Here is a 14484-nt window from a genome sequence, read left to right as displayed (position 1 = left end):
CTCCCCCATCCTTCTTCCCTCCCCTTCCTCCGTGTAACAGCCTCTGTGTCACTTGAAAACTTGCCCTCGGTGTCTGTGGACCCCTGCCCAGCCTGTCTGTTCCCTTTTTCTTTCTCCCCCCCTTCGTCTTTCTTCCTTGCCTTCAGATCTTTCTCTTCCATTTCTCTTCCCCACCGCCCCCCCCCCCCGGGAAAAAAATTAATGTTTGAATCTGGCATTTCTTCATTTTAGGTATTTTTTTTCCTACCCTTAATTTTAAAAGCAGAAGGATGCTTTCGATAACGCTTTCTGTCAGTCGACACCAACATTGTACGTCTTCATTCCCCCGACGCCTCCCCTCCCGTGGTCCCCCTCCCCTGAGGAAATGACTCATCCTTAATTGGATTTGAAACAAATTATCAACACGGCACAGGCTCATTGTAACCAGTCAAACCATGCTGGGGTGTAGCGGAAAATTAATTCTCTCCCTCCTTTCCCTCCAGTGCCGCTGTCCTCCAGTAACTACTGTGAACTAGCTCCATGGTTTTCCTCCAGACACTTACCTGTATGTAGACAAATATTTATAAATATACTTACGTACATACGTGTTTTCCTTCTTTTTTTTTTTAATGAAGACAGAGTTGTAACTCTACATATTACTCTGTGATTTACCTTTTTCGTTTAAATCTGGCAAGTCTTCCAAATCAATAGATCTAACAAATTCTTTGTTTTTATTTTTTAAGAGAGAGAGAGAGAGAGAGAGCAGAGTGAGTGCGAGTTGGGGAGGGGCAAAGGGAGAGGAAGAGAGAATCGTAAGCAGGCTCTGTGCCAAGTGTGGAGCCTGACGTGGGGCTCGATCTCTCGACCCCGGGTCACGACCTGGGCGGAAATCAAGAGTCAGACGCTCAACTGACTGAGCCACGCGGGCGCCCCTAACCCATTCTTTTGAATGGCTGCTACCCTGTGCCACAATATACATGCGCAGTGATTCCCCCAACCACTTCCCCACTTGATGGTTCCTGGTTGCCTCGTACTTCGCCATGATAGGGAAGCACAGCAGCCAGTATCCATAGTGAACGTGGCTTTCGTTTCGGTAGGACGGAGGCCCTGAAGCGGGGCTGCTAGCCTGACGGATGGGAGTCCATGCTAGTTAGCATGCTGGGTCTGTTTCTGAAAGTCCCAGTGCCTCCCATGTCCCTCCCATGTTTCCCTAGAACTGGTTGGGTTTTATTGATCTGATGGGTGAAAAATGGGATCTTGTTTTGAATTGCAGTCCTTGGGGTGCCTGGGGGGCTCAGCTGGTTAAGCATCCGACTTTGGCTCGGGTCATGATCTCGCTGTTTGTGGGTTCAAGCCCCCCGTCGGGCTCTGTGCTGACAGCTCAGAGCCTGGAGCCTGCCTCGGATTCTGTGTCTCCCTCTCTCTCTCTGCCTCCCTCTCCCTGCTCGTGTTCTGTCTCTCTCTCTCTCTTTCTGTCTCTGTCTCTCTCTCAAAAGTAAGTAAGCATAGGGGTGCCCGGGTGGCTCAGTCGGTTGAGCGTCCGACTTCAGCTCAGGTCATGATCTCGCAGTCCGTGGGTTCGAGCCCCGCGTCGGTCTCTGGGCTAATGGCTCGGAGCCTGGAGCCCCCTTCCGATTCTGTGTCTCCCTCTCTCTCTGCCCCTCCCCCGCTCATGCTCTGTCTCTTTCTGTCTCAAAAAATAAAAAATAAACGTTAAAAAAAAAGTAAGCCTTAAAAAAAATTTTTTTTTTTAATTTTTGAATTGCAGTCCTCAACCTCTGGTATATTGGTGACTTTTGGTGGAAACTTAAAAAGATTCCCTACCCCTGCTTGTATTCATTTCAAATTATAACAACTGTGTGGGAATTGAAAAAAGAGGAAATTCCAGTGTATGAAGAAGCTGGGGGTGGGGGCAGGGAGAAAGCAAGAGTCACCTACACATACTGTATCCTAACTTACTTACATTGATTTTTCTTTTAAAAAGCTGATTAAAGGGGCGCCTGGGTGGCGCAGTCGGTTGAGCGTCCGACTTCAGCCAGGTCACGATCTCGCGGTCCGTGAGTTCGAGCCCCGCGTCGGGCTCTGGGCTGATGGCTCAGAGTCTGGAGCCTGTTTCCGATTCTGTGTCTCCCTCTCTCTCTGCCCCTCCCCCGTTCATGCTCTGTCTCTCTCTGTCCCAAAAATAAATAAACGTTGAAAAAAAAAAAATTTAAAAAAAAAAAAAAAGCTGATTAAATAGTTTCCAACTTGGACTTTTTAGAAGTGCAAATGTGTAAGAAACTGAAGTATGTTCTCGTTTATTGAAAAGGGTTTTTGGCACCTGGGTGACTCTGTGGGTCGAGTGTCTGACTTTTTCTTGACTTTGGCTCAGGTCATGATCCCAGGGTCTTGGGATTAAGCCCCACATCGGGCTCTGCACTGAGCTCAGAGCCTGCTTAAGATTCTCTTTTTCTTTCTCTCTCCCTCTGTTCTTTTACCCTGCTTGTGTACACTCTCTCTCTCTAAACATTAAAAAAATATATATTAAAAAAAAAGGGGTTTTCTATTTCTCCCTCCCTTCCCTGTTTCAAACACTTGGAGATATTATTTGAGCCTGAAGAGAATCTTCAGGGGTAAGAGAGGAGAAGCCAGTGCCAGTTTGCAGATGGGGAGACATCCTTAGAGAATCCGTCGTGCCCGAAGGGAATGAATGGGAGAGAAGGAACTAGAACTCAGGTCTCCTTGTCTTCTGCTGTAGGTTTTGTCTCTTGGGCCTTTTCTCTCTTGATTTTGGTATGCTACCATGGCTGCCTTGTAGAGACCCCTCATTCGTTTGTTTCTCACTGGCCTTGGGTACTTTGTCCTTCTTCCGGACCCCTGTACGTAACACGCAGCGTTCCCTCCGTACGTTCAAGCCATGTATTGCTAACTCTGCTTGTGGTAGGAACGAAGGGTTTGGTATTCCAAAACCGGGGTTTGAATTTTGACTCCCACTCGTGTTTTGTAAAAATGCAGATCACCCCAACTCCACAAAATATTGTGAGGTCCACATGAGGTAAATGCAGGTGAACGCGTATGTTTACGCCTTTGTTACGTGCCTTTGTGAACATTACTGACCACGTGCCGCCACTGCTCTCAGCAGAGGGGAATCCAAAAATGGCATGCCCTTTGGAGAGGCCTTTCTATCCTGCACGAAGCAATGAGGGAACAGTACCATGATAGTTGATAAGTAAGTGCTGAATCGTGTGCTGTGAGCCATAAATGGTGTAGGAGATAAGAACAGAGAGAGACCGGTGGGGGAGGTTGAGAAGAAGGTGGAAAAAAGGGGCCCTGAGACAGCAGTTGCAGAGTTAGTAGACGTCACGTATTTTCTCTCTGACTTGGGTCTTTTCTCAAGCCCTCCCCTTTTAGACTGATAATTTCCGTATGAGCCTCCAGATTGGTGCCCAGCTGGTTGTAGAGATACCTACCTGAGGGTGCTTACGGATTTGTGGGCCCCGTCCCCAGAGAGAAAGTGAAAAGCACCATTAAAAGCACAGGTGCCCATCTGGAGAATTTGAGCTTTTAGATGGGAACGAGATGAATCGCTACAATTAAAAGCAAGATTATTGAGGTGGGGATGATAACTATGTAGGTGGTTCTTGGCTTTTGTGCGTCTTGGGCATATACACATTTTCATTGCCACGCTTAGATGTTCTTTTAATGCCAGATTAGCGTTTTTGCCCATCAGCGGACAAGTACAGATTTCCACTACTGTCAGTGGTCCTCCTGCCAGCTAAGAACTTCATGGTATTACACCTGTGCTTTGTCGTGGAACAGCGTTAATTGACAGCATTAAGGGGCAACATAGTAGAGTTGAGACGAAGATGGGCATCAGTGTCTGTGCCAAATGCCTCAGTGCAAATCGTTAACCTCCGTGGGGCGCCCGTCGGGTTCGTCCTTGAAGGGTGCTTGGTCGTGAAGAACAAAGTGGGGGATGTAGGGCCCTTGTTATGGAAACAACAGTGTCAAGAGGGCTCAGTTCTCACAACAGAATCCACCCCCCCCCATAATACGTAAGCATATGTTGACTTCTGCTCATTCTGTTTGTAAACATGTGTTCACGAGTGCTTTGTGTGATCGCCGAAGGAGCTACTTCTAAATAAATGGCGGTCATCGCATTACTGAACATTTTGTAGTTGAATTGTAAGCACTAACCAGCAGGTGGCTCTCGGTCACCAGACATTTGGCCAGGCAGCTAATTCGTCTCACTTGGAATTCTTCTGTTTTATGTGCCACCCTACGTCCCCCCTCTTCTACTCCTCAGGAGCTCTGACAATCAAACACGGAGGGTAAAGGACTGTTCCCCTTTGGTTTTATTTTCTAGATTTGGGGTTGCTTAGATGACTCTTAGGAAGAGCACCCTAGGGTTTCTGAAATTTGGTTTGGAGGTCAGAATAATGACTTGTGATGACCTTTTCCACCCTGCATGTCTGTTCTTCTGCAAACTGTTTCATCAAGTTTTTAACTTGACGTTAAAACTTTTTATTGCTCAGTGTGCCCGCAGCGAGGAAGGAGAAAACGAGACTGGTTTAGGACTAGAAAAATCTTTGACTGCAGTAGATTTTAAAAATGCCATGACAGGAACCTCCTAGGATGCTAGGTAAGAAGATACTTTCCTTGTTTGAGGTCTTATTTGTTCTGGACTCATACTCCAGAAAGACCTTTCGCTCAACTTCACAAAAACAATTGTTGTGTATTTGCAGAAGGCGCGGTGTGAGGCATTTATTGTCCCCAGAGTATCAGCTCCATGAGGTCAGATATCTCTTTGTGTGTCTTGTTCCCTTCCGAGCCCCAAGATTAGAGCCCGACGCATAGAAAGTGCGCTCAGTGAGTGTTTGTAGGAAGGATGGATGGAGAGGGGCACGGGAGACAGGAAAAGAACCGGACAGTCTCGGACCTAGATAGATCGGCCATCTAGCAAATATGGCTGATGAAGTAGACGTGGGTTCATAGCCGTAGATCCTGCAGGAGCAGTTTTACTTCGGGGTTGGTCTTAGGAACTATGTGGAAGTTTGAGAAAATTCTGGAAGGAAATAAAAACTTTCCCTTTCCCTAGGCTGTGTCACTTCTCCAAGTCCCACTACTCCCCGCCCCCCCAAACCCCGGCCCCACGTTTGAAAATCTTTGTCCCCTGTATCCAGTCTGTTCACCGACACTTGGGGGGTTTTCCTTTGACTCAGTGTGGGAATTGTCCTGCTCTTCTCGTTCCCTCTTGTCATTTCCCTCACCCAGACCCCCGCCACCTTCCGCCTAAATTACACCAGCCTCCTGGCCCACCTCCCTGGCTGCGGCCTCTCCTCAGCGTAATCCAGTCTGCATATTGTTGCCAGATTTTGCCTCCCAAGAATTTATGTCAAAGAATCTATTTCTGATTGAAATTTGAGCCCCCAGGCATCTTTATATGCACAGAGAGAAACTACCAAGAAAAGTTCCGAGAAAGGAATTACACTTTTCATCCCGTGGTAGCGTTTTCTCATCTTTTTAGACAAGCCTAATTGCAAAGCCTTGCAGACTGTGTGTTTCACCGACACCCTAGAAATGGGGTCTCTGGGCCTACCTGCCAGCCTCTCTCTGCCCTGTGCATACACAGACACTGATACATACATGTATTTTTAGACAAAACCAACATTTTATATAGTCACTCTGATGTCTTTCTGAGATGCTAAGAAAAGCTAAGGAAGACTACTTCTTAGAATTCACTGCTTTTCAATTCTGTTTGGTCCATAAGAGTGCCCTCCCCTATGATTTTCCAGCAAGCTTCAGCCCCTTCGACTTGTCAGCAGAAAAACGTGAGTTATCTGCACACCCCACCCCCATCGTATCATCATTTAATCCAAACCATCATTTACTTTGGGGGATGAAAATGAAGTATTTTCATATCTTCAGAAGCAACTGTGAAACGTTTTGCTAAAATCTTTATAAGACAGATTCCCAACCTATTTATTAATGTGGTTTTTATCTCAGAAGTTCTAGATAAGTTCCATCTTGAAAGAATATGGGCAAAAATTAACGAATTTATTAAAAAAAAAAATTCAGTTCTGTCCCAGACTCAGAGATGTCGTATTTAGCACTTGGTCTCATTAACTTTTCGGAGGAGAAACGCTCCCTCGGTGTACTTCTGAAAGTGGGGTTGAGCTGGAAGGTGTCTTCGTGAAAGAATTCTCTTTCAAGTGATATCCTCTCCATCTGCTTGAACAAAATCAAAATCAGTCTTTGCTCTGGAGTCTTGGAGGCCCACAGCAGTAGATGAAGTTTTGTTGTGGTTCTCTTTCCTCTTTTTAATCTCTCAGGATAGAGATGTTAAATACTCCTCTCACTTTGTCTCTCTTTGGCCTAAAAAGCTCAGTGGTTTCCTAGTTCTGTTTCATAAACATGTACTGAATGCCTGTTCTCTGGTATATTCCAAAGCCCTGTGTTTTTTTTTGTTTTGTTTTGTTTTGGGTTTTTTTTTTTTTTTTTTTTTTTTTTTTTTTGCTACTAGGGATATAAACATGACTGTCATGTGGCCTCTTTCCTCGCAGAGCTCATAATTTAGGAAGGGAGACATATGAGTAAATAGCTAACTACAATCCTGCTTGATAAATGCCACGTTAGAGGTTTTGAACAAAGTGCCATGGGAGCTCCAGTGAGTGATTGATTCAAGGGAAGGGGGGGGGGGGGGGATGGGGATCAGGAAAGACCAAACAGGAGAAGTGACATTTGAGTTGAGCCTTAGGGGATGAATAGAATTTTGCCAGATGGACAAAGCGGTGGGGGTGGGGACCCTCCAGACTCATACAAAAACATGAGAGTGTGGAAGTTTGTGCCTTTGTCCGAGCAGCGGTGAGCGGTCTGTAGGGCTGAAGGAACAGTAAGGGTATGGAAGGGGGTGTTGGCAGATGACGTGGCACCGATCCCTGGGGCCATGCTGTCGAGCTGAAACGTCCTCCCTGGCTTCTAGGGAGCCGGGATCGTTTGAAACAGGGAAACGTCATGGCCAGATCTCTGGTTTAGAAAGAGAGATTCCAGCGGCAGAGCCCAAGGCGATTTGGATGCGGGTGACTGGGAACCCGGGGACCAGTCACAAGCCTGAGGCCATGCTCCCAGGAGAGGTGATGAGGGTCAGAGGCAGGCAGTGCCCACGGAGGGGGGTGGGATGGGGGCGCGGACGCCTTGGTAATCGATGAGGTAGGGGAGAGAAGGGGCAAAAAACAAACGGGGGAAAGGGCTGCAGGACTGGGCATACGGGGCGGTGGGGTGGGGGCGGTGCTCACTAAATAGCGTGCCCAGGAGAACACGGGTTACGGGGTGAAGGTCATGGATTCAATTTTGGACATATGGGGTTCGCCGTGGAGGAGTCCCAAACAAAAAGGCGTAAATGCACGTAGAGCGCCTGCAGGAAAGTTGCAGAGGTGGAGGGGGGTCTGGAAGTCTTGAACACAGTGATTTTCAATCAGGACGAGCGTGGAGCGGGCCTCAAAATCCCCTGGATTTTGATAACCTGGGGTCTCGGCTGTGAATGTGCTGTTCCTCCCAGATCCACCCCCGGCTTCTGACCTTGCCCTGCTAGGGAGCGGAGCACGTCCCGCTTCCAGCCCCAGTTAAGAACCCAGCACCACGATGACCCCAGAGAGCGCATCCTGTTTCTTTCATACCGGGGCGTGCCGAGTGCGGGAGCACCTGTTACTTCCTGTTCTTACAGCCCACAGCCCCAGGGACAGACGTCATGGCCCGGAGAGAGACCACGCAGCAGGGGGAGAAGGACCAGACAGAGTGGCTGACGAGCACTAGTGTGTAAGGGGCAGGTAGAGGAAGAGGCACCTGCAGGTTACGGAGAGGCAGCTGCCAGTGGGAGAGAGTGGCCTGGAGGAGGCCAAGGGAGGGTCGCCGGTGACAAAGGAGGCCCAGCACGGGGCAGAGTGGCGGCGGGGCACGTTTGGGCAGCAGGGTCACAGGTGAGGAGAGTTTTGTAGGGCGAGAGCAGCAGTGGGACTGCAGTGGTGGTCGGGCCACCAAGTTCAGTTGATTTTTTAAGGAAACTTGGCTGTGGACCGGTGGATTTCCAGGATGGGGACAGTAAGTGCAGCCCGAAAATGACAGGATCCTGCAGGAGGGGGGATGCAAGGAGTGAGGACAGAGGCAGATGCATCACGGCTGCCTGCCCCGGAAGGAGTTCTGCGAGACGCGGCCTTCCAGATTCCACCCTCTCCCCTCCCGCCCCCTGCACACGGGCGGCTCACTTCCCATCGGCATGTTCAGTCTCTCTTCCGGTGCCTTCCATCCCTCCCTCCCCGTATCACGGACCCTCACCCACTCTGCAAGGCCTTCTCGAGTCTCCCTACCCTCAGGAAGCCTTCCCCGCGACAGTGCAGAGGACAGTCCCGGGGCTCAGAGCACGAAGTGATGGGTCGCACCTTTAGCTCTGCCACTACGCGCGCCCTCCAGAAAGTCACTGGATGTCTCTTTTCCTTGGTCTTCCTGTCAGTAACACCTGCGCTGACCTATACCCAGGCTTGCGTATGACTAGAAGGGGACCGTGGATGTAAAATGCCCCTGAAATCGCAGAGGACAACACGAGTGTGCAATGTTACCGTTTCCGGGCTATGCTTACTGATCTCCTGCATTCAGGGATGGTTTTGGCTGAATAAGTTAGTTCCCTCAACTTCGTTTTTTTTTTTTTTTTTTTTAATTTTTTTTTTCAACGTTTATTTATTTTTGGGACAGAGAGAGATGGAGCATGAACGGGGGAGGGGCAGAAAGAGAGGGAGACACAGAATCGGAAACAGGCTCCAGGCTCTGAGCCATCAGCCCAGAGCCCGACGCGGGGCTCGAACTCCCGGACCGCGAGATTGTGACCTGGCTGAAGTCGGACGCTCAACCGACTGCGCCACCCAGGCGCCCCTCAACTTCGTTTTTTAAGTCACTGCCCATTAGGCCAGAACACTGAGGACAGTGTGACAAGCAAGCTAGTCCCTCCCCGGGGGAGCTTATAGTCCAGGGTGGGAGGGCAGAAAATAACCCACTATATCGTATCTGATAGATAGGTGTCTAAGTGCTATAGAGAAAAATCAGGTAAAATGAGGAGGTGGGCTAAGGACTTACAGGGAAGGGTACTATTTTAGATGCAGTAGTCAGGGGAGACTCTCTGAGGAGGTAGCATTTCAGCAGAGTCAAGTGAAGTGAGGGGCCAAGGCCACGTCTCGATCTGGAGGACAGCAGGTGCCAAGGGCCCGAGAAGGGAATGTGTTCGTTGTGTTCTGGAAGCAACAAGGAGGCTAGTGTGGCTTGTAGGTTATAGTGAAGACACTGCATTTTATGTGGAGGATGGCGGAGGGTGGGAGCAGAAGCAGGAGACAGGGAGGGATACGGGGCAGAAGCAGTGACCAGACTTCAGACAGGTTTTATTTATTTATTTATTTATTTATTTATTTATTTATTTATTTAAATATTTTTTTTTATATTTATTTTTGAGAGAGAGAGAGCAGAGAAGGGGCAGACAGAGAGAGAGGGAGACCCAGAATCGGAAGCCGGCTCCAGGCTCCGAGCTGTCAGCACAGAGCCCCGACGCGGGGCTCGAGCTCAAGGACCGCGAGATCATGACCTGAGCCGAAGTCGGACCGAGCCACCCCAGGCGCCCCTTAGATACATGTTAAAGGATTCGCTAATGCAGTAGATGCCGTAGGGTGTGAAATCAAAGAGTCAAAGTGGATGCTGAGGTTTTGGGCCTGAGCCAATCAATGGGTCAGGAGTGGTCTTGAAGTGAAATGGGGAAAATCAGTGGTGGGCGGGGCGGGAGAAGGAGAATGGGTGTTTGTGGGGAAGCGTTGTCTTCTTCCGGTTAACAGTGCCTTCGTGTGTGGTTTGTTTCTTTTTTTCAATCTGATTTTAAGTGCTTTGAAGGCAAGAATCCTGTCGGAAACTCTTTCATGTCTTCCTTCTGGCCCAGGAGAGTACTGAGTAAAAGGAGGCATTGTTCCAAACGTCAAGTTGAACGTAAAACCTCACGAAAAGGAGGTCAGGTCTTCCACGTACAGTGACACCTGTGATCTTACCTGCTCTTGTTGGTAAAGGCTGAGTTTCCCGTTGGACTTGGGGTATCAACACAGTATAAACGCCAAGGGGAGAGACGAAGTTCAGACTTGAACTTCCAAACTGAAACTTACCAAACTTCCAGAACTTTGGAATCAGATAACCCGGGAAGGAGGGCATCAGGGAAGAATTTTTGCTTCGGCGCACCTTGGCCAACGGCGCTGCCGTTGACGGTTGCTTTTGTCGAACTGTGTGAGATCAAGGCCAACACCGGTCTTTCAGTGCTCAGCGCTTCATAGGTCAGCATTCGGCCCCGGGAGATCTTTCCTGTACGTGTGCTGGCTGATCTGAGTTCGATATTAATGTTGAATTGGGCCCATGTCATGCTGTATTCTCTAACACATGCCAAGATATATTATATAAATATAATTAGAGGCTATAGCTCTAATTCGTTGTTTTTGAGATTGCTACGTCAGTTTGATTACATCTCTTTTATTTTCTCCTTTAGTAATCTTTTTAATCTTTAAAAAAATGTTTATTATTTTAAAAATTTGTTTAAGGGGCGCCTGGGTGGCGCAGTCGGTTAAGCGTCCGACTTCAGCCAGGTCACGATCTCGCGGTCCGTGAGTTCGAGCCCCGCGTCAGGCTCTGGGCTGATGGCTCAGAGCCTGGAGCCTGTTTCCGATTCTGTGTCTCCCTCTCTCTCTGCCCCTCCCCCGTTCATGCTCTGGCTCTCTCTGTCCCAAAAATAAATAAACGTTGAAAAAAAAAAATTTAAAAATTTGTTTAAATGTTTATTTTTGAGAGAGAGAGAGAGCATGAGCAGAGGAAGGGCAGAGAGAGAGGGAGACAGAATCCGAAGCAGGCTCCAGGCTCCGAGCGGTCAGCACAGAGCCCAACTTGGGGCTCGAACTTACAGAGCTGTGAGATCATGACCTGAGCCAAAGTTGGGCACTTAACCGACTGAGCCACCCAGGTGCCCCTCTCCTTTGATAATTTGTAAAAATGTGCTCTTGGTGTGGCACGGGCCACCAGTGGGACATTCCAGCTTTAACTTTGGAGGAGCCATGTCTCCTATCAAGGCAGGTGCAGTGTACTGATCTGAGTGAGTGGATGCTTGTAGCTGGTGATAGATGCACTGTGAGGTCACTGTGTGTGTGTCTGGCCCGTTGTCCTGGTCGTCAGTACTTGCTTTTCCCCAGGGATCCGCACACGACATCCCGCATGAATCCTGTTGTGATCCAGAGCTGGTGCTGGTGCACGAATCAGGGAGTGTGCTTTGTAAACTCACTCTTCCTTTCCTTCTCCATCGCTTTCGTTACGCCATCTCCAGTTAGGCGAGATGAGTGATTACTCCAGGGAATAAATCCAGAATCTTGACGTCTTAGATACTTGGGGCCAACCAGGTAAACAAAGTAAGGCTTTAAGGGGACACACCTGCTCTTTGAAATTTTTTTTTTTTTAACATTTATTTATTTTTGAGACAGAGAGAGACAGAGCATGAATGGGGGAGGGTCAGAGAGAGGGAGACACAGAATCTGAAACAGGCTCCAGGCTCTGAGATGTCAGCACAGAGCCCGACGCGGGGCTCAAACTCACAGACCGCGAGATCATGACCTGAGCCGAAGTCGGCCGCTTAACTGACTGAGCCACCCAGGCACCCCTACTCTTTGAGAAGGTGGAAGCAAGCTGTCCTTGGGCTCTGCATGTTTGTGCCCTTGAGCAGAGAGGCCAGCTCTGTGTTTAAGATCTTAGTCCAAGGCCAGTGGTGGGGGGGGGGGGGGGAGATAGTGTCTGGATGGCTCAGTTGGTTAAGCATTCAACTTCGGCTCAGGTCATGATTTCATGACTTTGGCTCAGGTCATGATCTCATGGTTCGTGGGTTCAAGCCCCGTGTTGGGCTCTATGCTGGACAGCTTGGAGTCTGAAGCCTGTTTCTGATTCTGCGTCTCCTTCTTTCTCTTTGACCCTCGTCCACTCTCCACACCCCCCCTCAAAACAATAAATATACATTAAAAAAAAAGAAGAGGAAAAAAAATCTCTTCTTGGGTGCCCAGGTGGCACAGTTGGTTAAGCGTCCAACTCTTGATCTCAGCTCAGGTCATGATCTTGCGGTCTGTGAGTTCGAGCCCTGCATCGGGCTCTGTGCTGACAGCTCAGAGCTTGGAGCCTCCTTCAGATTCTATGTCTCCCTCTCTCTCTCTGCCCCTCCCCCACTCATCTCTGTCTCCAATATAAATAAACATTTAAAAAAAGATTAAAACTTAGTGCAAGGAATCAAAACTTTTCTTCCAGTTTTGCCTCGGTTTGTTTCCCATAACATACCATCATCTTCTCTAGGTTTCAGAGTGCTCAACTAAAACTGAAGGACAGGTAGGCTTTTGGGGGTCCACTCATTTGTTCAGAAATTATCCTTCCGTGTGCCCTGTGTATGCAGCTCATTGAGTGGTAACATGACACTTGTTACCACGTGTTGAGTGACTGTTATCTTCCAAGAACAGCGTTATACACTTTCCGCACATTTCACACTTGGTCTCCCCCCAACCCCCCCCCCCCACCAGAATGGAAGCTGCACCCATAACAAGAATTTCTGCTTTGTAAGAGCAGAGATTTTGGTCTGTTTTTCCTATATTCTATTTTTCCTTCATTCCCATGAGCAAGAACAATGCCTATGCCATAGTTGAGTACAAAATCAGTGTTTGGTAAGTGGATTTAAAAAATTTTTTTTAATGTTTATTTATTTTTGAGAGGAGAGACAGAGAAAGAGCACGAGCTGGGGAGAGGCAGAGAGAGAGAGAAGGAGACACAGAATCGGAAGCAGGTTCTGGGTTCCGAGCTGTCAGCACAGAGCCCGACGCAGGCCTTGAACCCATGAACTGTGAGATCATGAGCTGAGCCGAAATCGGACGCTTAACCAACTGAGCCACCCAGGCGCCCCAAACAGATTGTTTTATATACTCCCCAGCAGGCCTCTGAGGTGGAAATTGCTGTCTGTATCTGCTGGTAGGTGGTGAAGCCGAGATCTGATTATCTCGCTCTGTGCTGGAGAGCAGCCTGCTGTCCGGTCAAGGGTGCGACTTCCGGTTCCTGCCTTGTACCTAGTAGGCAGGAGGCTTACCCACATCAAAGGTTATGGGGTAGCAGTGATTTCCAGACAAGAGGAGAAACGTGAGAAGTGACAGAGAAGCCTGTGGCCGCACGCACGTCGTCCGGGGTTACGATCGCACGTGGCAGGTCCTCACTGCCCGTTAACCACCATCGCGACCGCTAGTTCGGTTATATCACTGTCATCGTGACCATCAGTTTTCATAAATCCCAGGAACCCAACTCCCAGGTGAATGACTGTTCACGTCTGGGTTGAAATGGTCACACGTGGTTCCACGAACAGCACCGTCCTCGTGGCTTGGACAGGATGTGGGGACAGGGAAGGCGATCCTTGGGATGAAAATCCTACAAACATGGGGACCAAGGCTGAGAATGCAGGTTCCCTGTTCCCGGATGGCAGGGTGACTGATATGTCTGGTTTGGCAGGGGCGCGTGGGCTTTCTAGGGTGAGTAAAGATTAAGATTGATAATTCAGGATTTGTTCTGTTGTGAGTGCTATCATACGTTCGTAAGCTTGGATTTGAAACCCTCTGTGTGTTTCTATCTGTGAGCAACCACATACCCTTGAATAAGAATCCTGTGGTGCTGTTTTAATGCCATCATCTGTGGTGGTGGCAAGATTTGCACCTTCTTGAGAAGTAGCATCTGTGCCTTTGGTGTCGCGTAGCCTGGGAGACAAACTTTGTCCTAATCAAAAGGCCACTTCTATGTGGCCTTGTGTTTTGGAAATTTAAGACCCTCGTTTACGATTATTGACTCAAACGTGTGTTGGAAGATTGGTAAGGGTATTATGTGCTGCTTTGGTCTCCTTAACGGGCTCTAATTCTCCGGGGGACCAGGCCTGTGCCTTAATTCATCCTCAGACCTCGTCCAGCACTGAACACAGTTGCTGGCATTGAACTAAGGATGCAGTAAATTGTGGCCGAATTGCATTTTCAAAGCACGTGAGGCTCACGTCTGCGCTTGTGGGAGTAATCTGCAGCAAAGCTGTGTTTTTTGAGTTACGTAACGCATTTGATCTTGTTCCTAGGTCCAGCCTGATGACTGGAGGGGCTAAGCGAGGGGTACCCAACCCTTGGCTCTTCGAGGAGCCAGAGGAGACCAGAGGCCTGGGTTTTGATGAAATCCGGCAACAGCAGCAGAAAATTATCCAAGGTACTGGACACCCCAAGAGTGTGGGCTCGGAAACCTGGTCAGAATTTTACCCCTGCCTTGAATGTTCCTTACAGCCATTGACGATCACAGGGGAATCAATGCTGGTCTTTTAAAGCTCTTGGCAATTTTGTGCCTCAGGACACCCAAAGAACAGACAGATGGCATCATCCATCAAGGTAGCCCAGGGAAATAATGATTCTCCACTGGGAGAGAGTG

At 48.7% G+C, this 14484-nt stretch overlaps 1 protein-coding gene across 4 annotated transcripts in view; it reads left to right on the top strand.

The window, feature by feature from the left end:
- Nucleotides 1-14484, top strand: part of STX8 (syntaxin 8) — a 220894-nt gene that overhangs the window by 39371 nt on the left and 167039 nt on the right. For all 4 annotated transcript variants that reach the window (XM_086686007.1, XM_086686005.1, XM_086686008.1 and 1 more), the window contains exon 5: nt 14144-14268. In XM_086686007.1, coding sequence (XP_086542133.1) covers nt 14144-14268 — 125 coding nt within the window. The remainder of the gene's footprint in view (nt 1-14143; nt 14269-14484) is intronic.

This window comes from Puma concolor, chromosome E1, assembly GCF_028749965.1.
Source record: "Puma concolor isolate L17-30 chromosome E1, mPumCon1.1.hap2, whole genome shotgun sequence".
NCBI classification, from domain to species: Eukaryota; Metazoa; Chordata; class Mammalia; order Carnivora; family Felidae; genus Puma; species Puma concolor.
This window is presented reverse-complemented; position numbering and strand designations above follow the sequence as displayed.